Source organism: Vombatus ursinus, unplaced genomic scaffold (genome assembly GCF_900497805.2).
Source record: "Vombatus ursinus unplaced genomic scaffold, bare-nosed wombat genome assembly UNPS02000580.1, whole genome shotgun sequence".
Lineage (NCBI taxonomy): Eukaryota > Metazoa > Chordata > Mammalia > Diprotodontia > Vombatidae > Vombatus > Vombatus ursinus.
Window position 1 is genome coordinate 4,900,100 of NW_020940358.1, and position 26,985 is coordinate 4,927,084.

At 42.7% G+C, this 26,985-nt stretch overlaps 1 protein-coding gene across 1 annotated transcript in view; it reads left to right on the forward strand.

Moving 5' to 3' along the window:
* The window catches only part of EEF1A2 (eukaryotic translation elongation factor 1 alpha 2), a 30,040-nt gene extending 18,667 nt beyond the window's left edge, over positions 1–11,373 (forward strand). The window contains exons 5-8 of the mRNA XM_027848799.1: positions 2,614–2,764; positions 3,634–3,890; positions 7,887–8,121; positions 10,997–11,373. Coding sequence (XP_027704600.1) covers positions 2,614–2,764; positions 3,634–3,890; positions 7,887–8,121; positions 10,997–11,124 — 771 coding nt within the window. The 3' untranslated portion in view covers positions 11,125–11,373. The remainder of the gene's footprint in view (positions 1–2,613; positions 2,765–3,633; positions 3,891–7,886; positions 8,122–10,996) is intronic.
* The last annotated feature ends 15,612 nt before the right edge of the window (positions 11,374–26,985 follow it).

A 26,985-nucleotide genomic window follows, 5' to 3' on the forward strand; every position in this document is an offset into this window, starting at 1 on the left:
CTTCTTTCTCCCTCCTTCCCTTTCACTCCTTTTCCCTCTCATTTTCCTTCTTTCTCCCTCCTTCCCCCTCCCTCCCACCCTCCCCCTCCTCTCTCCCTCCCTTCATTCCTCCCTTTCTCTCTGTCTGGCTCCTGTTTCTCATCCATTTCTAAACTGTGACATGATCCTTAAGGTAAGATACTGGGATTAGCCCTGGTGGGACTTGCAGGTGATGTTTATTTTCCTTTTCTTGTGCAAAGAGCCCTGTGCCAAAGGATTTTTTGTTTTAGAGAAATTTTAAGAGGATGGGAATATTATAATAATATCAATAATATTAACACAATACAGTAATGTGTTATATTAATATGACAATATAATAATATAATATATTACCATATACAATGTAACAATATAATAATAAAAATAATAATAACTGGCATTTATATAGCACTGTGCTAAGAGCTTTACAAATATTATCTCATTTGATTCCCACAACAACTCTGCCAGATAGTTGTTACTATTATCCCTATTTTACAGGTAAGAAGACTGAAGCAAACAGGTTAAGTGGCTTGCCCAAAGTCACACAGCTAGTGTATGAAACTAGATTTGAACTCATGTCTTCCTGACTCCAGGCCCAGCACTCTATCCACTGTGCCTTCTATCAAAGGATTTTCTCATCTGGGTTCCTCCTCACTTGAGTAAATCCTTGGAGGGGTGGAGGGGTAGGTAGAGGGGGTGGGAAGGGAAGTGTTGGGGACTTCCTGTGGTCTTTGGGCTTTATATCTTCTCATCAGCACTCTAGGAACAGGCCAGGTATGTAATACCCTGGGCCAGTAGAATGCTTTCCTCAAGGTGTATCTGCAGCAGTTTCCAGCTCTCTGAGTGTCTGTAATAAGCTGAGGATAAAGCAGGGAAAGGGTCATGGCTTCTTTTTGCTGTCTCTATTTTTCTGGTCCTCCAAACTAGGCCTGCAGGGTATTGTGAAGGCCTTGAAAAACTGGAAAGCAAAGGTTTCCTTCATAGTTATTCACTGAGATGGTGGGGAGGAGGAGAGCCAGTTAAGGAAGGGGAGGATATAGGACAGCACAGGAGAGAGAGGACACATTGAGGCTCAGGCTGCCCTCAGATCTGCTCCTCAGGTCCTTTCTTTCCTGGCCCTAGTTTAGAGGGCTTATATGTGGCAGCTGGACCTGGTAGGATCCTGGGATGAGGGGGGTGGGGGTCAGGGCTTAGTGTGGCCCTGGGTATGGATGATTCTGTACCTGGCTCTCAGTTTGTATTGTGAACCTGAGTAGTGAGTCTCTTGGGATGGTGCTGGGCCTGCAGGTTGCCATGTGGCAAAGTTCAGTCTAGGACCTGAAATCAATGTTAAAAGTTAGGAGAGAAGGAGAAAGAAGGGGCATAAAGGGCAAGAAGGGAGAGAAAGGAATGGGGAAGGTGAAAGAGAGGGGTGAGAAGAAAAGAAAGAAGGATTGGGAGATAACAGGCCTAGAGGGATAGGGAAGAGGGAAAAGAGAAGGAAGAGCAGAGAAAGAAGAGAGGGGAAGGAAGGCAGGATGAGAGAAGAGAGGGAGATTAGACAGGAAGAGGGAAGGGAGATGGGTATAGGGTTCCTGCCACAGGAAATGCAGATACTTAGACGATGGAAAATTTTTGAGCATTCAGTATCTTCAAGAAATGGAAATGAAGCAAATTAAAACAAATATTTCAGCAATTAGCCATCTGCCATTGGGCCCAGCCTAAGAGGAGAGAAAAGAGATGAAAGAGAAAAAGATGGAAAAACAGGAAGTAGACGATCCAATGATCATTGGTATTTTGCTGGCTTCTGAGCTTGGAGGGGCTAAGATATTCAGGCTGAGTTTCTCACTCCAACTTATTTATTATTCTATTTTTACCACCTAGCCTTGTTCTACACTTCTTTTATTTCTTCTGCCTCATGTACTTTTCTCTCTGTGAGCACATTATACATATGGAAAGAGTACCGGATGTGGAGTCAGATATCAGGGTTCAAATTCCAACCGTGTCACAGTAAACAAATGAATGAATGTGTGACCTTGGGGAAGTTACTTCACATCTCTGGGGTCTCAGTTTCCTCATCTGCAAAATATGGTGATATGGACTCAATCATTTCTAAGGCCCCTTTCAACTCTGAGCTATGAGCCCATGATTCTTTCTTCTATTCTATCTCAACTGTATTTGAATTCTGACTTTTCTACTTCCTAGTAGTGAATCATAGGCCCATGTCTTGTGCAAATTACTTCACCTTTAGTTTCCTGGTCTGTAAAATGAAGGGACTGGACTAGCTGGTCTCTAAAATTCCTTCAAGCTCTAAAGCTTATAAAATCTGTATCTATATGTCACCTTGATTTACAGGAGGCCAGAGCTAGAATGTCTCTTGAAATTAGAGAACTATCTATGCTTTTGAGGAGTAAGAAGAGCTGGTTGTTGAAGGAGCCATAAGGAGCTGTCCATGACATCCTTGATTCAAGAGTAGATTTTCCCAGTGTTCCATAGCAAACAGATTCTGGCTGATTGGTCCACCCTGCACTTCGCAATGACTAGCTCAGCTTTTTCTTGATTTAGCTCAGTTGAGCTCTTGCCCTGGCTCTCATTGCTGTCTTTTCTGCTCTCCAGATGCCTTGGTTTAAGGGTTGGAAGGTGGAGCGGAAGGAAGGAAATGCCAGTGGTGTATCCCTGCTGGAAGCCTTGGATACCATCCTGCCCCCCACCCGTCCAACAGACAAACCCTTGCGCCTCCCACTTCAGGATGTCTACAAGATTGGAGGTGAGAATTCCAATCTCCTCTTTGCTGTTCCTTGTCTCTGCTTAAACCTCAGAGAGTACACCATAAGCTCCATGAGACAGAGAATGGGTTTGTTTGACACCCCACCCCCATCCCAACACCTACCGTAGGAGTCTTATACATAATAAACACTCATTAAAATTACTGACTAATGAATGAATGACGTAGACCTAAGGAAAGCCTAGAAAGGGCTAAAAGTGTAAAGATGAAAGAGCTCTGGACTTGGACTTCTAGTCTTGTTTTGGCTACAATGAATGTATGAATCTCAGTCTGTCTGTTTCCATCTGCCTGGCTAATTATTTCTCTCTTTTTTGCTCAGTTTCTGATTTTTCCTGCTACTCCTTTTTATATTGTAGCCATTTCAGTTCATTATCTCCACCTCCAGCATAGTATAATATATAGGGCATTGGACTTGGAATTAGGAAGATCTGAGTTTAAATACTATCTCAGACACTCCCTAGATGTATGATCCTGGGCAAATCACTTAACCTTTCTATACCTCAGTTTTCTCATCTGAAAAATGAGAGGCACTTGACCTTTAAGGTCTCTTCCTGCTCTAAATCTGTGGTCCTATGATTCAGAAACCCCATGGGGACAGGAACAAAAAAAATGAAACTCAAATTAATTCATTTGGCAACTTTGATAAAAAGTTTGGGAGAGGAGGTGGGGGCTTTTGACTGAAATGAGGTCTTTGGATTATTGGTGGATTTCAATTATCCATACCCCCACTGTTGTCTTTGACCCTGGCATCTCCAATCAAAGTCATCAGGATTTTCAGGAGCTTCTCTTTTTCTAGATTATCTGTGGCTCCTTGGTTTTCCCCTCCTTCACCTCTTACTGTCTCCTCTCAGGTATTGGAACAGTGCCTGTGGGCCGAGTGGAGACAGGGATCCTTCGGCCAGGAATGGTGGTGACTTTTGCTCCTGTAAACATCACTACTGAGGTGAAGTCAGTAGAGATGCACCATGAGGCCCTGAGTGAGGCCCTTCCTGGAGACAACGTAGGATTCAATGTGAAGAATGTGTCTGTCAAGGACATCCGCCGTGGCAATGTCTGTGGTGACAGCAAGTCAGACCCTCCCCAGGAGGCTGCTCAATTCACCTCCCAGGTAAATATAGCCTCTTTGCTCTGCCTTATAGTGGGCAAGAGAGTATGAGTTAGGCAGGGAAGAAGGGAGGGTGATGGAAAATGAGATTGATGAGACAGGAAGGGGACAATTTGTGGGAGGAATGGAATGTAGGGGACTGAGCTTAAGGCCTCTGGAGATGCTGGAGAGTGGCCTCTCACTATTCACAAGTTGAATTCTGGTTTCCCTTTCCTCACTGATAGAATTTGTGACATACCTTAGCCCTAGTGACTTCCCACAGAAGTCTTATTTACATGTTTGGCTGATGTCTCATTAATTAAATGACCCAGCTTGGGGGTAAGGGAGGGATACTGGAGAGTAGGGTGTAGACTGAGGGCTCAAGGAGAGTTAAACTAGTCTTCTGTTAGAACTATGGACTAGGAAGCTGGGGACCTGAAATCTTTTCCCCTTTACAACCAATGCTGCAGTTTTACTGTATGAGCTTCTTAGAGTCATAGAATTTTAGATCTGGAGGAAGAAGGGATGCCAGAGGCCATCTAGTCCTCTTCATTTTATAGATGATGAAACTGAGACCCAGGGAAGGCAAGTGACTTGCTCAAGGTCACCCAGGTAGTGAGTTGCTCATTAATGCTAGAGGTATGAACATATGGTGGAGTTTTTGGGAGAAAGGTATTCTCCAACCAGCCAAGGTAATGAGTGATATTAGAGCTCTTCTGGGTGAACCCATGGGCCACTCTCCTACAATAGTCCTGGGAATTTGGGTAGTAACCAGCCAAACTGCTGACTTTCTGTGAGAGCAATCTCTGACACACAGAGAGCTTATGATCGTCCAAAAGGCCTTCTGGTATTTAGGCATTGGAGACACTATTTCCATAAAGAGGATTCCCTTAGAGTTTATTGTTCCAAAAGGGAACCATACTCTTCTTGACTTAGGTCAAAATCCTGAGAGTCTACTTGGAGGTAGGGTATGGACTTGAAGGTAGAGGACCTGGGTCCCAGCTTCACCACAAACTACCAGTGTGATGGGCAAATCCTTCTCTCTCCCTTCCCTTTCCTTCCCTTACCTTCATCTATTTCTCTCTGTCTCTTTCAATCTCAGTTTTTTCAAATGTATCCGTAAAATGAGGAGGTTGGACCAGATGATCCTTTCTGGGCCCCAGTTTTCTCATTTCTATAGATGTTGGATTAGATGATTTTTGAGGTCTCTATCAGCTCTAACATTCTATGATTCTCAAGTCAATTTAACTCAACAAATATTTAGTAAGCAACTACTATGTGCAAGACATTGGATCTGGTGCTAGGGACACAAAGATACAAAATAACACAGTCCTTACCCTTTGGGAGCTTATATTCTTTTAAGAGGTATGTGGTATATGTCCTGATAAGTACAATACAAGGTAGGGTGTGGTCTGGTGAAAGAAACTATTCTCAGTGCTCCTGGTAAAATTCAAAGCAGGAGAACACTTTTAGGTAAGAGAGATCAAGGAAGGCTTCACAGAGGATGTGCTGCTTGAGCTGAGCCTTGGAAGAAGCAAAGGATTCTGACAGGTACAAATGAGGAGAGGTGCATTTTGGGCACTTGGGATCAAACAGTATAATTCATAGAGGCAGGTGATGACATATGAAGTCCAGGGAGAGCCAATATTCTAGCTTGACTTTAGCTCAGAGTGTATGAAGGAGTGTAATGTGAATCAGACTGGAAGGGTAAGTTGGAATCACTTTGTGGAGAACTTTAAATACTAGACTGAGAAATTTGTATTTTATATCGCTGAGGCGATAGGGAGCCAATGAAGATAGGTGATAGACAGATAGGATAGTTAGATAGATAGAAAGATAGATGGATGGGTGGATGCATAGATGGATGGATAGATAGAGAATAGAGCACTTTATGCCTTTATTATGTGCCAGACACTGTGATATGTACTAGGGACACAAATATAAGGAAGCAAGACAGTTGCCCTCAAGGAGCTTACATTCTAATTGGGAAAGATAATGAAGAGCTGAGGAGCTGGAAAGGGTAGGGGTAGGGAAGTGTGGTGGAGGCTTGTAACCAAGCAAGATAAGGTAGAAACTGGCCTATCAAATCCTAGGGTCACTCTAGGGTCAGGGTTCCATTCTCCTGTGGGAAGGGATTGGAGGTGATGAACCAAGCAGAATGTGAACAGGCTGGCTGAAAGGGAAGAGGGGCAGGAAATAAGCACTGATATCATGCCTACTGTGTGTCAGGCACTGTGCTAAGCACTTTTTACAAAAATGTTCTCATTTGATCCTCATTTGATCCTTGAACCCTGTGAGGTAGTTGCTATTATTACCCTCATTTTACAGTGGAGAAAATTGAGGCAATCAGAGGTTTTATGACTTGCCCAGGGTCATAGAGATGAGTAGAAGATGTCTTGAAAGTGAGACAGAGGCCTGAAATTGAGCAAGGTGAGGCCAAAGCTGGCCTATGGAGGTTTTTGAATAAGGTGATTCTTTAGTACAGTTTTACTGCTGACCCTAGAGGAGGCCTCAGGAACATCTTGTGGTCATAGAAGAAGAGCACTCAGCCAGCACCCTACATTCCCTTCAAAATTACCAATACCAAGGATATGTATTTGTGGTGCCAAGGCCCTGGGCTGAGGACTGCCTGTTTTCCTCTGCAGGAGCAGACACAGCCAGAACCACTAGGCTGCAACTGGAAACTCTCATTAAATTTCCTGAGGGTAACTGGAACAATTATAATAACTTAATGTGCCACTCTATTGTGTCTAACTTGGAGACAGGCAGGGATTCCAGATTTCTGTAGACCATCCCTGCAGCTCATCATTGATGAGTAGTTTGGCCAATCATCCCTGGACTCAGGTCCCTGATCCTGGCTCTTCTCCTCTCTCTTCCTTTATAGTTAGTCAGAGGCCCCTTTCTCCAAGTATTCAAGCCAACAGGGACCTCATGTGGCCTGGCAATGGAGAGAGCCAGTATTAAGCCACAGCTATATCTGGGGAAGGAGTTGGATATAGTTGACTTAAGAAATGAAAGGTAAAAATGCCCTCATTTTGCCAACCTGGTTGTCTTGCAGTGGTGGAGCCCTTGTTGTAGGTGAGATCTAGTGAAGGTGTAGTTCCTTCTTCAAGCCTAACAGGAAGTTACAGGTTGGAGCAGGGTTGAGATCAGTTCAAGAACTGGTGATGCTGTCAGGAGATGTATGCTTTTCTAGAGACGAATTCAGCTAAATTCTTCCAGAAGGCAGTGAGAAGTGTGCTTAGGGTCTGGGACTTTGTCATCATACACAAGACTCTTTGAGGGCAGGTCTAGGACTTCCTTATCAGATTTAGGGCTTCCTAAGCATTGGACTATGTCTCCCCTTAGATCAGGGATTATCTGATGGTGGTGTTATGTCACTTATATTTCAATCAATCAATCTACAAACATTTATTAAGCACCTACTACATGCTAGGTATTAGGGATACAAATACTAAGAACGAAACAATCTCTAATCAAAGGAGACACAACACTACATATCATATCACATCTGGGGTGGCTCTGTATATACAGAATAAGTATATACAGAATAAATTTAAATAAAGTGCTGGACCTAGAGTCAAGAAGATGAGTTCAGATCCAGTTTTAGATACTTACTAGCTCTGTGACCTTGGGCAAATCAATTAACCCTTGTCTGCCTCACTTTCCCTACCTGTAAAGTGGAAATAATAATAGCACCTATATCCCAGGTTTATTATAAGGATCAAGTAAGATAATATTTGTAGAATATTTTGCAAACCTTAAAACATCATATTATATTATACTAATAGGGGAGACAAGTACATAAGTATATACAGAATAAATTTAAAAACTAAATAAAAACCAGTCAAAGCCAAGGTACTTGGGGAAAAGGACATTTGCAATTAGGGGGGAGCAGGAAACATTTCCTGTAGAATGTGGTGCTTGATGTGCATGTTGAAGGAAGAGAGGGACCCTATGAGTTGCACTTGGGGGATACTTGGTCAGAGGCTGAGCTCAGCCTTCTCTTATGTTCCATAGGTCATCATTCTGAACCACCCAGGGCAGATCAGTGCTGGCTACTCGCCTGTCATTGACTGCCACACTGCCCACATTGCCTGCAAATTTGCTGAGCTGAAAGAGAAGATTGATCGGCGCTCTGGCAAGAAGCTGGAAGATAATCCCAAATCCCTGAAATCTGGAGATGCCGCTATTGTGGAGATGATCCCTGGGAAGCCCATGTGTGTGGAGAGCTTCTCCCAGTATCCTCCCCTTGGTGAGAGACTACTTGGCTTCTCTATTCCATTCAACAGACATTGTACAGACAGACATCTTATCAGGAGTGACAGAAACAGGGAGACTCTATTTATAACCAACTCTCCATTATCCATGCCAGTGTTATAGATAATTGTAAACAACAGATAATCCCAAAGTCAATTATAGCAGTTTAGGAGCATGCTGCAAGGTTTTCTTGGAGTATATTGGTTTTCTTTTTTTTCCTTAACTAGCATGATTTCAGAATGCTGTTAGGTTCAGCTGGTTTTCTCTTAGACACATCAGATGGAATGTAGGGGCTTGATAGGACCTGGGGCATACTATATGGTTGGGGAAATTGACCAAAAATTAAAGATTTGCTGTGAATAATCCTCAAAGCCACTAATTCATACACTGAGAAATGGCTGTAGTTGGTGAGAGCCTTATTTTGCCCATAGTCAACCCAGACCATTTAAATGATAAGACAAAGAATGTCTGTGTGCGCTGAGGGTCAGTATTCTGAATTGTGCACACTGAGTTCCCTCATCTACCAGTTGAAAGCATTTTAGAATGTCCCTGGGCATGAGAATGGAGGGCCTCTCTCTTGGGGGTGAATGGAGATCTCTTAGAAATCACATCTCTCCCTGAATTCAGGACCTGTCTTCACTGAACTCAAGGGTTCGACAATGACTTTGGAAAGGGAAGAGGAGGAAGATCAGTGACTAAAGGGAGCGGAAATGAGATAGGATAGTTCTTCAACCCAGCTTGTACTTCTCCAGAACTCTGGTCCCTAGCTCCATAACCATTTTAAAGCTACTTGCCAGGATCAGTCCTATAGACGTGCTGCAGACCTATAGATGACTGGAAGTCCTGTAGATGAAGGGGAGTCATGTCCAATCAAGGGTAGCACTCCTTGAAAGGACAATGAGGCATATTCTTCAGGGAGATAAACCTGATATGGAACCTGAAGGAGATTCTAGCCTGGAGTTTGACAGTTGAACAGAGAGGCAACTTGGCTTAGTGGATAGAGGACTGCCCTTAGTAGGAAAACTTGGGGTTAAGCCTTGCGTTTGTTGCATATGGCTGTGTGGCTATGGGCAAATCACTTACCCTCTCACTGCTCCAGGAGCTCTCTGGGATTATAAATTAACAGATGAGTTGCCAATCCATATTAGTGAGCTTCCAAAAGACATGTCTCTCACACTGGTGAAATACCAGATGGGAAAACAAACAAACAAAACTTTTTTGGGGGAAAACAATATTTGTGAAGCGCTATGTACAAGGTATTGTGTTCAGTGCTGGGTGTCCAAAGACCAGTTCCCTCCCCCCAAACAAAAAAAGATAAAAACAAAACAGTTCTTTACTTCAAGAAGCTTACATTCTACCAGGAGAATACAACATGAGAGGTAGAGTATTCCAAACTCATTAGTCTGATCCACCACAGTCAGACACACTGTGCTTGACTCCAAGCACATTTTAGTCTTCTTTGAGAATGAAGGACAGCAACCAGAACCTGTTAAAACCACAAAATGTGTAATGGATAAAAATGAGGGAGTGATAGGGCTAGGTAGAGACTGGCCCAACCACTATAGCAAACTTGAAGTGGGAGCGTGTCTTGATAACAAGGGGATCAGGAAGAGATGACAGAGGAGATGGCATCTGAGCTAAGCCTTGAAGGAAGGGCTTAAAGCGAGGCAGCATGGTACAGTGGAGAGGGCACTGACCCTAGAGTCAGAGGACTTGGGTTCAAATTCCACCCCCAATGTTTATGACTTGGGTGACTTTAGGCCTTGGTTTCCTCATCTGTAAAATTAGCAGGTTGAACTAGATAACCTCTGAGCTAACATCCAGCCCTAGATCTAAATGGCTACCTATGCCTCAGTTTCCTCATCTGTAAAATGAAGGAGTTGGACTAGATGACCTCAGCTCTAAATCTATAATCTAGATAAACTTTAAGACTCCTTTCAGCTCTAGGTCTATGCTCCTATGACAAGATAAAGATTCTGAGAGGTGGAGGTGAGGGGACAAGGGGGTGAGTAATGCAAACGGATAGAGGTAAGACATGGCAGGTCAAGTTTAAAGAACAGCTAGTAGGCCTGTTTGGCTGGAATATTGAGTGCTTAAAGTATACTAGTTTGAGATCAGTCAGGAAAGTTAGGGATTGTGAAGGGCCTTCAATAGGGAAATAGGGAGCCATGATGGTTTTTTAGAAAGGGAGTAGCATAATCAGACCTGTGCCTTAAGAAGATTTTCTGAGCAGCTACATGGAGGATGAATTGGAGAGGCAGAGACTGGAAGCAGGGAGATCACTTAGGAGGGTGTTAGCGAAAGGGATAGGAACTGGACCTGTGATTTTATTGATATAGGGGACTTCCAGGTGAGTAAACTCCCTTTACCAATGCAGGTCAACACCTTGCAACTCAGTCTTGGAGAATTGCCTATAGAGCACTGAGAAATTAGGTGACTTGCCCAGGGTCACACAGACAGCATATGGTAGAGTTGAGACTTGAACCTAGATCTTTCTGCCTTCAAGGCCAGTTCTCTATCTGTATGCTCTATCTGTAGGCAATTATTATCTATAAAATAGGCTATGTAATAGTTTGGGCAAGAAGTGGGGGGGGCAGCTAAGTGGCACAGGGGTTAGGCACTGGCCCTGGATTCAGGAAGACCTGAGTTCAAATCCGGCCTCAGACACATAATGCTTAATAGCTGTGTGACTCTGGACAAGTCACTTAACCCCGTTGCCTAGCCATAAAAAAAAAAAATAGAGTAGGCGAGGAAAGCAGAGGACTGGCCTGCTAGGGATAGGCTTGCTGGCTCTTCCGTGGATATGGACATGTATGGCGCCTGGTCTGGTCTGCCTCTCACTCTCCTCCTCTCTTCCACCCCCTCCACAGGTCGCTTTGCCGTGCGGGACATGAGGCAGACTGTGGCTGTAGGTGTCATCAAGAATGTTGAGAAGAAGAGTGGAGGGGCAGGCAAGGTCACCAAGTCTGCACAGAAGGCCCAGAAAGCTGGGAAATGAATTGTGGGCTCCCTGTGCATGGTGCAGAAGCCCTCCCCAGCTCCCAGACGCTGCCACCTTCTCCCCCCTGAAGCGCATGTGTGCACCTCCGCTTGTAAGAGTTTATATGTCAACGACTGGATGCTCATTATCAAGGTCCAGTGGAAATTCTTTAAAAGGAAAAGCACATCCCAGCGTTCGTGAAGCTTTACTGTCCCAGCGTTTGTGAAGCTTAATGTTCATTTTACCAATAAACTGGTCCGACGTACACAGAAAGTTGCAGGGGTGTGTGTGTGTGTGTGTGTGTGTGTGTGTGTGCGCGTGTGTGTGCGTGTGCGCACACTCGTGCATATGTGTGGATATGTGTGTACATGTGTATATGCATGTTTGTCTGTGGTGGTTTGGGAGTGAGGGCAGGGATGGACCCACAGATTCAGTGTTGGGGTCTAGCCATTGGGGAAGGGGGTGGGGATGACACTTTCTTCCCAGTTGGTTCAGCCTGTAGCTAGATGCCAAGTCTTGGAATTTTTCTTTCCCTCAGGTTCCCTGGTACCTTTTGGGGATGGAGAATTCTACTCTAGTTGTGAGGTTAAAGAAAAGCAGAGAGTGGTGTAGTGGATAACAGGTTGGTCTGGGAGTCAAGAAGACCCGGGCTCAAATCCCACCCCTGCCACATACCAGCTGTGTAACTTAACCTCTCAGTGCCCCAGGTAGCTCTCTGAGAGGTACAGAAGTTGCTGATCTGCATCTATGGAGGAATTTTCTGTACTAGGAGATCCATACATCTGTAAAACCCTAGGTTCATATCAATAACCCTCCTCCCCATACCTCTAGAGAAGCCAATACTTGGTGTGAAAATAAGTCCAATGTTAGTTTATACTCCTCAAGTGTAGAGTCAGTTCATAACTTCATTGCTCACACCCAAGATAGATCTCCAAGAATGGGAACAAGGACTAATATTAACATCACATATTTAACCAGGCCTTTATACTTTTTCCAAAGCATTTTCTCATCCATTTTCTCAGAAGTTCCTTATAGCAGCTCATTGAAGTAGGCTCAGTAGGTATTTTTGTCCTTATTTTGAAGATGAAAAGTCAGAATCTAGAGAAGTGAATTGTGTAACATCACACAACCAGGCAGTGGCAGATCCAGGTTTGGACTCATGAGTCTCACCTTCCAGCCAAATTACTCTATTGACAGCCCTGTGCTGCCCTTCTACATAGTCAGAATTTCAGAGCTTTGCTGTACAGTCATGTCTGTAATGTTCACAGAAATCTAGTTCCCTAGATGTCTTACTTGTTCTTGGTCTGCCTTCCAAAAGTTTTAAGATTTTTATCTTGAAGGAATGGGAAGTTCTTGTTGCCAATATGTAGACATCTGGAGTTTTTCTTGGTGTGTCTATGGCAGAAATGAGACCACATACATGTTCTATTCTCAGGGCTGAGGCTAAGAGATGAATTACCCCAGAAGGAAGATTTGGATTCCAACAGGGTACTAAAGTCATTGGGCTAATAGGACACTCCACCATTCAAATAGGAACTGGATCACAGCAATGATAAACCTGGGGTAGGTGGGAGTGGGGCAGGAGTAATGACTTGAAGAAGCCTAGAGCTAGCTCTTATACCTCCAAGTTTCCATTAAACTTGTTCCTCTTGACATTGTGTTTATAGGTCCCATGTCTAAGTCTGGTACCAATATCCAGGTATGTGGTTACTAAAGGGCACAGGGGAATGCTTGAGGATGTCTCTGACCTTCTGGGTTATCATCATCATCAGGGACAGGAGGCTGTCACCTTGACTTCTAAATCATTACTCAGTATTCCTGTTGGACTGAGAATCTAGGGTTGGAGGGACTCTGTTGTTGACGTTGTACTGTCTTCATGGAAGAGAGTATTCTGTATTTGTGACAATGAGTCTCATTTGATAACATAGCCTCTTTAAGCCAAACACCCCAGTTGTGCATAGGTGTTTATGTTCCCTGCAAAAACTCAGGGTCATATGCCTTAATGATCCAGCTGTCCTGTTGGGGGTCAGGCTTCTCCGATTGTGGTCCTGACTAGCTGAATCCTCCCAGGGCTGGGAAGATGGTCAGGTCATATTTGTGGAACTTATCCAAAGCAGCTGGTTGACTCAGAAATCGACTTAATTTTCTTGGAGCAGGATTCAGCTTAAAGAGGGCAGGTGAGCATACTGGGTTGTCAGGTCAGACTTGGAATAAGGAGAGCAGGATAGGGCCAGGGAGTCATACAGTTTAGTGGCCATGGATTTAGTGAGGGAAGAAAGGTTGGGGTGGGTCAGAGCTAGCTGAGGAAATGCAGTGCTGGGGCAAAGAGAAACTCACAGGGGAGCCTAGTGTAGAATCAGCTCACCCCCAAACAGCCCTGTTCTTTTAGTCCAGCTAATTACCTGTTCACTCCCACTTTCACTGTTCATTGCCCCCTTTCCCATTGCATGGAAGCTATTTCCAGGCTCAGCTTTTTCTTCATTCTCTAGTAGAGTCTAGCCATGGAGATAGTGCTGAATTGAGAATCAGGACACCTAGTCCTTGTTTCTATCTTAGTCCCACTGAAAGGAATCAGCTGAAGTGACTGGTCATTACTTTTTCCATCTTTGGAATGGACGTACTAGGGAACTTGCAGTAGGATGGCAGCAAGATAAGACTTACAGGAGCTGAGTGAGAGTCCCTATAAATATACCAGGAAAGCTCTAAAAATGTACCTGAAGGAACAAAGATAAAGAAAACCAAAGAGAAATGCCTCTAAGCTCCTCTATTCAGTTCAGAACCATACAAGAAATCTTCCAGAAACCCATAGAAGCTGAGTGAAGACAAACCCTGGTAAGTGGAAGACACAGCTCACCAACAGACCTGAGCCATCATCAGAGACAGAAGCATACTGGCTCCCAGGCACTGCAGGGTCCAGACAGTCCACATCCAAGCCATTGTAGAAAACAGGGGCATTCCAGCGCCAGTAGCCTAGCAGCAGGTCAGCCTGCATCTGTCTGCATCCCTGCAGGAGGCAGGGAAAGACAAGCATGCAGGCAGCCCACACCTGAGCTACAGAAAGAGAAAGGCCCAGGGCACCCCCTGGGAAGCAAAGCACCAGAGGTCCCACAGGAGGCTTACTGCCAGCACAATGAACAAAATCTGGTTGGGGTCTATCAGGATCACATCAAGGGATGGAGTCAATTCTGGGCCCAGTGTCGTACAAAATGGAGAGAGAAAAGACTGAGGACAAAATCTAGGTTGAGCCACCCGGAGACTGAGCCAAACACAGGAATTCCTGCAGAGGGTGGAGCCTATTTTTAGTCACCATATCCATGACTAAGCATGGTTTGCCCATACCATCCAAGAATATAAGAAAGAGCAGAATCTTTCCAAAGCACATAGTCCCAATCCAGAAACTGAGGCCTGAGATGTGAATAAACAAGAAAACATAAGTAAAAAATAACTATGAATTGAGAGAAGCCCAAGAAGTAAATGCCGAAGGGAGTAATTCCAAATAGACCAAATAGACCCTCAAGGAAAAGAATGGTTTGGCTACAAACTGCAAGAGTACTTGGATGAAACAAAGCAAGAGATACTAGCTTAGACGAGAAGATGATAAACCTTATTCATAAAAAGGCTCCCTGAATATTAGAATGTGTCAAACAGAAAACAATAACTCAATGAGACAACAACAAGTATTAAAACAAAATCACAAGGCTGAAAAAACCGAAGTAGATGTATTAACGCTTGTCCGTTAATACAGATGGTGTGAAGACAAATGAGAAAACCAAATCCTTGGTCAGTCTTGGAGTTTTGCAAGGCACATACTAACTGCTTACAGACTGCTGCAAGGTTTGAATTCCAGTTCCTAGTGACAACAGGATGCTGAATTTCTTAGCTCCTCTGGACTTGCTTTTTGGGCTACCGATTGTAGTAAGTGGGGGTCAGCCATCTCTTAAAAAAAACAACAACCCAATAACACAGGAAATTAACCCTTGGAAGGCCAAGTATAACTCAGAATAATATAACACTGATTGGAACCCAGGACCTGGGTTCAAATCCTGACTCTACCTCTTATCCCCTGTATGATCTTGGGCAAGTCTCTTTATTTATCCCTTCAGGCCTAGGTTTCCTCAACTGTCAAATAATGGGGTCGAAGTAGGGGACCTCTAAGGTCTCTTCCATCTAGGAGTCTAGAATACTCATTGATATTTCTTAGGCCCTACACTTTTTGTGACTTTCATCTTCTGGGGAGGCCTATAGATCCCCCTCTCAGAATACTGTTTTTAAATTCATAAGACAAAAAACACGAGGTACAAAGAAATTCAATTGAATTTTTATATTGAATTTGAATTTTATATTGAATATTGAAATTTTTTGTTGTTTAATTATTTCAGTCATATCTGACTCTTTGCGACCCCATTTGGGGTTTTCTTGGCAGTTACTGAAGTGGTTTGCCATTTCCTCCTTCAGTTCATTTTACAGATGAGGAAACTGAGGCAAACAAGGTTAAGTGATTTGCCCCGGGTCACACATCTAGTAAGTGTCTGAAGCCATATTTGAACTCAGGAAGATGAATCTTCCTGACTTTAGGCCTGGCACTCTATTTACTTACTGTACCACCTAGCTGCCACATAAAAATGCCCAGAATCAGTAGATAAAGTATTCATGTGGGAGGAGCAGCATGGAGGCATGTTTCACTATATTACCTGGGTAGTATGATATATGGGTAACTATAAGAAGACTGGAAACATGAGGAGGTCAGGTTAGAAAGAGCTTTGAATAGAGGATTAGTCGCTTCAGTTGTGTTCAACTTTTTGTGACCCCATTTGGGGTTTTCTTGGCAAAGATACTGGAGTGGTTTGCCATTTCCTTCTCCAACTTATTTTACAGATGAGGAACTGAAATACAGGTGAAATATAGCTATAAAATTATATTTGGAAAAAAAGATCATGGACTCCAAGTTAAGAATCCTTGCTATAGGTTATAGCAAAAGGAGTCACTAGTCTTTCCACAAAGATACAGGAAAGCAGTTTTCAGAATGCCAAATCCAACTAAATATGGTACAATGGAGACCTGTAGTCCAAAGTCCTGTACTCAAATCTACTCTTTGGTCGAGTCATTTTATCTCCATGGGCCTTGGTTTCATTATCTATATAATGAGAGGCTTAGACTAAATGTCCTTTCCAGCTCTAAGTTTATGAGTCTATTACTTGCAGGACCCTATGTCTGTTCTATGACTTTCCTGGACCCTGTGTCTGACCTCTGTGGAATCATGTCCTTGGTTTTGCTGAGAATTGCTATGGAACTGGCTCTATCTGAAGCAAGATCCGATTATTTGATTGATTTTAGCCTTCTGAAATTTGAGAGCAGTCATCCTGCTCCATGAGAGCAGAATTCTCTTTGCTGAACAAACATGTTGGCTAGGGTGGGAATCCAGAGAATAATTGCATGAACAGATTCCAGTTCCTAAAGTGACTTCTCTAAGAGTCCACTAGGGGGTAGCAGATCCACAAGGACCATCTTGGTGGCTAGGTTGCTGCTAACCAAAACCAATATGTGCGCTCCATCAGCTCCCATTCACTGTCATGATAAATGAAATAACCTCCTCAGAATGATTGTGCAGACTATATGGCCTCTTTTGCAGGGAGTGTGGCCTCACTCCCTGGAGAGGTGATGTATTTTATTTGTTTTAATTCAAGCAAGTTCCTATTTCAAGCCAGACATAAGAGAAGACACATTTTTTGGAGTGGGGTGACAAGGAGTCACCTTGAGGATTCCTTGCCTCAGAGAATGCACACTAGACACTTTCATCTCTCTCTCTCTCTCTCTCTCTGTCTCTCTCTGTCTCTCTCTCTCTCTCTGTCTCTCTCTCTCTCTCCATTTCAGTTTCCAGCTCTAACTCAGGAGTCAAATCAGGATGAGAAAAAGTCATTTTCCTCTTTTCTCCAGAAATGTCAAGGCAGCTTCATAATTTACAAAGTTTCTTGGAATAGAGAGGCATTTATGGGAACTTTAGGTCAAATTTACAATCACAAATACATTGAGGCTTTTCATATTCTCCTTTAAAGAGCTAGTTAACAGATAATTTCCCTAATAGGGATGAGGGAGATGGGTGGGTGAGGCTCGAGCAGAACTTTACAGCTAAAGGGCTCTACTTGCCAAAGGTCCTAGTCATACCTACAAGTTCCACCAGAAACATTGATGAAACATCTAGGAAGTGATCGTGTGTCAGCAGGAAAGTAGGATCCAATTTAAGAAACTTCCATCTACAGTTTGAGGAAGCATCTGGAGAGGCCGCCAATCACTGCTCTTTATCAGTTAGAACCAACACTAGGAAGCGTTGGCTGGACTGCTGTCCTGGATGTGGCAGCCAAATATAGTAGAAAAAACATCACACGATGTATTCCAAAGCTACATCATACAATGGGGAGGGTCATCCCCAAAGCCCACTTCATTCTGATAATTGAGAAATGGTGATAATAACATTGAAACTCCAACAAATCATATTGAATGCCAATCAGATTGAAGACCATGCAGGAAATAAAAACACATTTTAGGCCTTTCAAAAGGCAAGAAAGGACCCCATAGGACTGCCAGGCTACTTGAGGTTCAGTGAAAACACTAGACAATCACGAGGCCTGGGTTTTGCATCTAGTTCTGCCACTAGCTGGCTGTGTGACAATGGACAAATCACTCTCATTCTCTGAGCCTTAATTTACTCCTTAGCAAGGTTAGGAGATTGGACTGGTCTTTATGGTTTCTTCCAGCTCTAAGATGCAGATTCTAGAAACCAAGGAAACCTATATTTAGTTGGATTGCTGGATGTGCTATCCACTTGCACTGGGACACTTAGGAGGCTTTGAGATTTGTATGAGTGTGTGTGTGTGTGTGTGTGTGTGTCCTTGTGTCAGGTTAGAAACCTGTCAGGTTCTTGTTTCCTGGAAGTGGTCTCAAGGCTGCCACCTTGTGAAATTCTGCTAAGATGTCAGGAGAAAGGAGTTAATATTTTGATAAGAGGTTGCTTGCTGCTGGCCGGTGCTAGGGTTGGCTAGGTTGAGCTTGCCCAAAGGACAGCTACAGCTCTTTCTCCCATTTTGTGGCTATCCTTGGTCATGCGTTTCTTCATGCCATGGCTTTTGAAACCCAAGGGTGAGGTAGGGTCTCCCAGGGCTCTGGCCCTGCAATGAAAAAGAGGCTGGAAAATCCAGGTATTGTTACAACCTGGAGTGACATGTCTGGTCCTATATGTAGGGTAATAGGTGGTGTTATGAGAAGTGAATTGGGCAGGGCTTCATGTACCCCAAGTAACCTCTGGCACCTCCCTGGCATCTGAAATTCCAGCATTCTCTTTCATTCCTTTGGATCTTGAAAGCTTTACTGGCCCTGAAAATAATTTTGAATTCATTAGAATGCAAATACTCCTAAGAGGGGTAAAGCCATTATAAGTCATAAATAACCTCATAGAGAATTAGTTAGCAGCTATCTGACAGCAAAGCCAAGCAGAAGAGAGTTGGGGGGGGGGTCAGTGGGAAGGAGTAAGTAGGTCTTCATTTCCTTTGTCCTCTTCCATAGGGCATTCTAAAGTCAATTTTTGCAAAGTGAAAAATCCTCCATACCCAACTTGTTAATATGTAAGCAAGTAGGGCTTTGCTATGTGTTACATACAGACTGTGATAACCTGAATCACCATGACAAATTCCACTTGTCATGGCTATAGCTTTATTTGCTTGGTAAGTTACTCTTTAGGTTCAAAAGACAATCTGGGGCATAAATAACCTCTAGGATATTACTAAAATTGAAGGAAACTCTCTTTAATTGGTTTGTTACCTCCCACTTCAAACTGAGCTGGGGGAAAATGAAAATCTCTTCTCCTTTTTGGGTTAGCTTCCTTTTTCTCAATCTTAAACTGCACATATATACTCAGAATAAAATGATTATAAATGACCATAAACTTTAATAGAAAATTTTAAATAGTATAGAAACATAAACTAACATTAAAACGAGATATAGCAGATTGTTAGAGGACATGCAACTGGAGAGAGTTCAATAAATTAATCAATAAACATTTATTAAGCACCTACTATGTGCCAGACACTATGCTAAGTGCTAGGGATACATGAGAGGCAAAAGAGAGTCTCTGTCCTCAAGAATCTTATAAGCTAATGGAGGAGACAACATGCAAACAAATATGTACAAAGCAAGCTATATACGAGATAAATAGTTAAAGATAAATTATTAATAAGATTAATAACAAATATTAATTTACAAGATAAATAATGAACAGAAGTAAGGCTCTAGGATTAAGACCGGATTAGGATTAGGGAAGGCTTTCAGTAACAATGGAGATTTTAATTGGGACTTAAAGGAAGTCAGGGAGGTAAGTAAGTAAAGATGAGAAGACAGAGCATTCCAGGCATGGGGGACAGTCAATGAAAATGTCTGCAGCCCAGAGGTGGAGTGTCTTGTTTGTGTAACAACAAGATGCAAATGTTACTAAATCAAAAGTTCACATCAGAAAGTGAGGTGGAAGAAAACTGGAAAGGTAAGAGGGGGTCTTGATTATGAAAGGCTTTGAATATAAACAGGGGATTTCATATTTGATCCTGGAGGCAGTAAGGAGTCACTGGAGTCTATTGAGTGTGTGTGTGTGTGTGTGTGTGTGTGTGTGTGTGTATGTATGTGTGAGAAATATGATTGGATCTGTGCTTTGGAAAATCACTTTAGGGACCAAATGGAACTTGGGTTGGAGTGGGGAGAGACTTGAGGCAGGCAGACCCATTACCAGGTTATTACATTAACCCAGGTATGAAGTGATGAGGGCTTGCACTAGAGTAGTGGAGAGAAGAGGAGAGATGGGGGCATATTTGAAAGATATTACAAAAGTGAAATTGATAGGCTTTGGCAACAGCTTGGGGATTGAGGGGTGAATGATAATGAGGAACCTAGTAGGTTTTGAGCTTGAGGGAGTAGGAAGATGGTGCTGCCCTTTATAGTAATAGGAAAGGTGTATGTGTATATGTGTGTGTGTGTGTGTGTGTGTATGTGTGTGTGTGTGTGTTGGTGGGGGAGGGTTTAGGTGGAAAGAGAATGAGTTCCATTATGGACATATTGAGTTTAAGATGTCTACTGGACATCTGCTTGGAGATATCTGAAAGGCAGTTAGAAATATGAGATTGGAGGTCAGCAGAGAGTTTGGGACAGGATAAGTAGATTTGAGAATCATCAGTAGAGAGATGTTAACTAAATCCATGGGAGTTTATGAGATCACCAAGTAAATTAATATAAAGAGAGAAGAGAAGAAGGCTTAGGACAGAATCCTGAGGGTTACTTATAGTTAGAACTAGTGATCTGGAAGAGAATCTTGCAAAGGAGATAGAGAAGGAACAGTCAGATGGATAAGAGGAGAACCAGGAGAGAGCGTTGTCTCAAAAACCTTGAGAGAAGAGAATATCAAGGAGAGAGTCATAATAGTTCTCAAAGGCTGCAGAGAGGTCCAAGAGAATGAGTGCTGAGAAAAGATCATTGGATTTGGCAACTAAGATATCATTAGTAACTTTGGAGAGAATAGTTTTGGTAAAATGATAGGGTCAGAAGCCAAACTGTAAGGGGTTAAGATGAGAGTGAGAGGAGAGAAAATCAAAGTACCTCTTGTAGATGGCCTTTTTGAGGGGTTTAGCTACAAAGAGCAAAAGAGAAATAGGACAATAGTTAATGGGGATGGAAGGATCATGTGAGGGTTTTTTTCAGGACGGGGAAGACATGGACATGTTTATAAACAGAAGGGGAGGAGCCAGTAGAGAGGGAATGATTAAAAATAAGTGAAAGTGTGTTGACAGTGTGTTGACAGTCTGTTAGAGGAGATAGGGTGGAATGGGATCATTTGAGCAAGTAGATGGGTTAACCTGGGTAGGGAGTTAGGCCACTTTATTATGTGCAGGCAAGGGTGAAGAAGAGAGTAGCAGAAGTCATCTGAATGAAAGGAGATGAGGAAGAGGAGAGGAGAGAAGAAGGAGTTTATGGAGAATGGCATATTTTAAAAAAAATATTAGGCAAGGTTCTCAGCTGAGAGAGTGGGGGCAGGGGAAGCCATGAGAGGTTTGAGTAGATATGAAAAAGTTTGGAAGAGATGCTATGGAGAGTGGGATAGGGAGTTGATAAGGCAAGTATAATAGGATTGTTTACCAGCAGTCAGAGCCCAGTTGAGGTAAGGGAAGGCAGAAGGAGAGATGAGAAGCCAATAGATTGTAGTTGGAGAAGGGGACTTCAGAATTTTTGAACACAGAGGTGGTAAATTTGTGGGTGATCACAAGATTAAGGTTATATGGCTATCTTTGTGTGTGGCTGAGGTGTGGAGGAGGAGTAACTCATGGGAAGAGAATAGGTTGAGGAACTATGCAATTAGGGTGTTTGAAGTAGAGTCAATATGTATGTTGAAGTCCCTTAGTAGAGGGCAGGAGTTGAAGAAGAGAGAAAACCTGCGAGCCAGGTATTTAACTCATTGAGGAAGTGAGGGGAGTGACCTGGGGGTCTGTAGACAACATCACCCACAATTTTTATTAGGTGGCAGATATGAATAGCATGAACCCTGATGGAATAGAACTTACTGAATCATGAGGGTGGGGGGAAAACCTGAAAGTGTGAATGGGAAAAAGGAGTTTTCCAACTTCTCCACCTTAACCAGCAAGCTTAGGAGAATCAATAAAGGTAGAGCCAGTATTGGAAAGGGTGGCTGGGGAAGTTGTGTCATCAGAAGTGTGCCAAGTTTTAGTAATAGCTAGTAGAGGGAAGGAATGGGAGAAGAAAAGATTTAAGATGAAGGCAGTTTGCTGCATAGGGAACAGGCATTCCATCGAGCATAATGGAAGCCCTTGGGTAGTATTTGGTTGAAACTTTGGGGAGGAGGGTTGAGGAATTAGATGGTAGGGGGATGGAGAATGGGGTTTAGATAATGACCTACAGGAGTTCAGAGACACTTGGATGTGAAGGGTATGATTAGGTGTTCATCATTGAGTGGAGGGTGCCACTCCTCTTCACAACAGATGTTGGAGATTGGGCTGCAGGCAAGTGCAGTATGAAGTAGGAGGCACAAAGTCAAATGGTCACTTGAGAGGCTGCATTTTACTACTCCTCTTTCAAAAGGCTGGGAATTAGGCTGGAAAAGGCACAGCTGGAGATGGTAGTCAAACCTGCATGGTAGGAGAAAGAAGTCCCATTCCCCATCAACTTTCCCCTTACTCTTCCCTCAAAAGACAGATTGAATTTCTTCCCTCTTCCATCCTTCTTCCTTACCAATGGGAGAGGAAACTGGGAAGAAAGTAGTCAGACAGATAAAGAAGGGGGTAAATTTGCCCAGATAATACTCCAGGAAATCAATGGAAGATAGGTAGACTCACCAATCTGTCTGCTGATTTGATTCAACCTTTCCATTCCAGTTTGCTCTCACCTGCCTGAACTATTATATTTATTTTCATATGATCAGAATTTACCTCTGATCACTTGTACTCTCCCTGTTTTCTTTTTTTAAAATATGCAATAGCTATTTAATATTCCCTTTATGCTTAATGTTTTAGAATAAAAACTAAACAATCTATGAAATGACTTCAAAAACAATTCAAATCAACAAATACTTTTATGTGTGCAAAGTGCTATATTATAGTAGGTGCTCTTAGGCATACAGTTTAAGAAAAGCTGCATTTCTTCACTAGAGTCTCCCTTATTTTCTCTCACTGGGAGTGGGTCATACCCTCCCTTTTCCTTGTCAGCTCAGGGAATGGGGGAGCAGCCAGAACCCAGTAACCTTACCTCACCTTCTCTATATCTTGTTCCCAGACCTCTTTCAGAAGTTCTTTTCAAGATTACTGGACACCTGACAGTCTTATGGCCTGTGCACACTCTAGCTGGTAGTAATAATGTTTCTGGGGGTAGGATTATACATAGTTTATATACTCTAGAATGTCAGTCCCAGAAAAGACCTTAGAGATTCAGTTCCTTAAATATATAGATGAGAAAACTGATTTGTTTTGTAAGCTGATGTTTCTACATATTGGGAAATTGGGATTCACTGGTAAAATAGTCTCAAAACAACTATAAGTGAATTTCCCAGACAGGTTGTGACTAGGTCCCCCATTAATATGGGAAGTCTGGAATTGACAGTATACACATTTCTGTTTCTTGGTTGGTCCATCCATGGCAAATAAACCACTCTATTCAGTTTCATGATATAGAATGTTATTTTGAAAAGAAAAACATTCTGAATTAACAAAAAAATCATTGCTGTTACTGTAAGCTATTTGGGGGCCATTTTATCCACAACTAAAGGTGTGTTTGGTGGGCAATGCTATATCTTCTGTGTTATGGCATTTTGGCTCTGATCTTTACTTGTGTCCTTGGGCAATTCAATTCAAGAAACATTTACTGAAGTTTTACTGTGTCCAAGTAAATGTGGGATGGCCTGGGGAACAGGAAGACTTTGGTTCAAGTTTTTGCCTTTGATACATATTGGCGACCACGGGCAAGTTACTCAGCTTCTCAGTTCTCCAGGCAACTCTCTAAGGTTATAAGTTATAGATGAGTGGTTGATCTGTATCAGTGTAGAGAATTTTGACATTGAGATTCATAGGTTTGGTGCTCTTTTCTTCAAATGTGAAAGGCACAGTGTAAGGCTGGTGAGGTACTGCTAGGCAAGATGCCAAGGCAAGTAGTTTCTTCCCTCTTAGACTCAGTTTCTCACATCTCTAAAATGAATGAATCAGACTAAAGGGATTTCTAAAGTCTCTTCTAATTCTCAGTTCTATGATCCTACGTACCAGGTGCTGAATGAGATGGGCTGAGCTGTCTGTCTGGGTAAACAGCAAATTTTGATTTGGGTTCATTTGGACCTTTGTGTCCTGGGAGCTTGTCAGTGTTGAGGCTTCCCTGAAAAGGCTACTTGCTATGAGATGGGTTTGGTGATTTGGCCTTGTTTGAATCTCTAGTGCTTAAGACAGTGCTCAGCAGATAGTAAGCATTTAATAAATACTTGTTGACTGATTAAGTTGTGTTCATCTTGGTTGCAGTCATATTTCCTGAGTTTGGATAGGTACAAGGCATCAGAGATGATTCTGCTTCTTTTGGAATTTGGATCTTTCAGCCTTAGAGGATGTGGCTTATACATATTTATAGTATGGACAGGATTTCCATCCTATATGGAGATGATGCTCCTCAGCTATCATTAATTGAACATGAGCTTAGATTTCTAGTTATTTTTTGCAAGAGAAGGAATTTAAACTGAACCAACCCCCCCTCCTTTTTTTACAGGTATCCCTATGTGACCAAGAACAAATTCTTTTAAGATGTTTGTCTGAGGTTAACAAGGACTCTCTATGGATAGATCCCATCCTTGGGCCAGACTTGTGTCAGTCCGTGACCACAGTTAGGTCAGTTTGTCGACATGCAACAGAAAAAAAAAAACCTATCTAATATACATATAGAAGGGACTCATGATGTTGGCTTCCTTAGTGCTATAGTGTTCTAACCACCATGATGATGATGATGATGATGGTGGTGGCAGTAACAATAATAATAAATAATTCATCACATCACCTGCTCAAAAACCTTCAGTAATTTCCTGTTGCTTATCAGCTAAAGTATAAATTCTTTATCCTTGTATTTGAGGACATACAATCTGACTCCAAACTTTTCAGCCTTATTTCACTGCAGTCTCCTTCATAAACTCCATGTTTCAGCTGAATTGAACTGCTGACTGGTTTTTGATTTTATTCTGCTCTCTTCTGCTCCTATGCATTTGAGTGCACTGGATCCTAGGCCAAGAATACAGTTCTCTTCATTCTTAACTATTGAAATCCTTGTCTCCCAACAAGGGGCAATTTAGATGCCTCTTCCTCAAATAAGCCTTATCTGATTCCCTCAGTGAAAAGTGTTGTCTCCTCACATTTTCATAAAATACTTTTTTTTTTCTGGGTCAGGACTTTTTTTAATCTGCCATATTCTACCTTGGATCATACTTTCTTGTGTAGCTGTTATATTCCCTCTATTAGATTGCAAGCTTCTTGAGGGTAGGGACTATGCTTTTAAACTTAAACAGTGTTAGGTAGTAATAAGTATTTAGCAAGTGTCTGTCAAATTGAATTGAATTAAGCTTGAGTTAAAAGGGCCCTCTCAATGGCGTGGTAAAGGAAGCTGGGCAAGTATTATTTTCCCTATTGTATAGGAGCTTGGTCAAGACCACAGAGCTAGTTAAGAGGCAGAACTGGAACTAGCATCTGGGTCTCAATTCAGTCAACAAGTATTTATTAGGTACCCAATACACGTCAGCAATTGTTCTAGGTGCTGGGATAAAAAGACAAAAGTGAGAGAGCTCCTGCCTTCAAGGAGCTTGTATTCTATATAAATGGAAAAACATGCACATATATAGATATATACAAAATAGATGCATGATGCTTTCTTGTATGTGGGTGACGGGAGTGGAGAAGGTAAAAACCCCCTAGATGGAATAAAAAGAAAAATGAAGAAGTCTTCCTGCCCTCAAGGAGCCTACATTCTATAGGGAGAGACAAACATACATGTATAGAAATATACCAAATAGATACAAGATGTATTTGCAAATTCACATGTGTGCACGTGTTTGTGTAGGAAGGCACTAAGTAGGGAGAGGATCAGCAAAGGCTTCCTGTTGAAGGTGGCACTTAAGCTGAGTCTCTAATGAAACTAGGTATTCTAAGAGGCAGAGGAGAGGAGTGAGTATATTCCAGGCATGGGGCAAGCCAGTGCCAAGGCACAAAGATGAGATATGGAGTGCTACGTATGACAAACAATAAGGCCATTTTGGTTGAACCATAGAATGTGTGAAGGGGAACCATATGTAATAAGTCTGGAAATGTAGGATGGAGTCAGGTTGTGAAGAGCCTTCAATGCCAGAAAATGGCATTTATATTTGGTACAAAAGATAATAGAAAGTCATGAGTTTATTGAGTAGGAGATTAACATGGTCAGATCTGTGCTTCAGGAAAGTTCCTTTAGCAGCTGTGTGGAGGAGGATTGGAGTGTGGAGAGATTTGAGGGAGGCAGATCAATTAAGAAGCTATTGCAATAGTCCAAATGATGAAGGACCAGTTGAAGGTCCTTTCCCCCTCACCATTCTGCCCTATGGAGCTACCAAAGAACATTTTATTGGACAACCTGGATTTCTTTTATAACCCAGTCCTCAGAGTTATGAACTTTTCACTTCCTGTCTTCCACAGCAGAATAGGACCTAGCACAATCCTAGGGTGGGGGTGGGACTGAGAAGTCAGCCAGTTGTCCCCATTGTTTGTCTGGGCTTGGTGAATAATTTAAAATCTTTTTACTAAAATCTGAGGCTACTGATTGGCAGACTCAGCAGGCACTTTGGACTCCTTTTAAAAATTCATAAGGTGTTTGAGAAGCTGCAGGCACAGTGTCCTCTGTGATGCTGAGCTAGGGGAATCTGATCTGTGCTCTGGCCTTGCTGCACTGGGTGGGGGTGGGGGTGGGGATAGTGACAGTCTAGCCTGCCCAGTCCTCCACCTGGAGGTGAGAAAAGTCCTAGGGAGGCCCCAGGGCAAAGCAGGGGAGGGGGTGGGGAAGGAAGGCTCTGCAGGCTGAGTAAAAGGCCGAGGAGAAGATTGCCTTCCCTCTCCCAAATCTTCCTCTTATTTAGATTCTGGTTCTGTTCCACTCACCCTCCACCTTAGTGCCAAATGCAATATTCTGCTTCTAGGAGGTGATGAAATAAGTGGCTCCTGAATGAATTAATGATTGAATGTGACTCTGCGTGAGACCATTTTGGAATCATCTGAGGGCTGACAATCTCCTTTCACTGTTCTTGTTTACCCAATTCCCTGGAGGGTCTCCCTAGAGCCATAGCTAGCTCTCCCC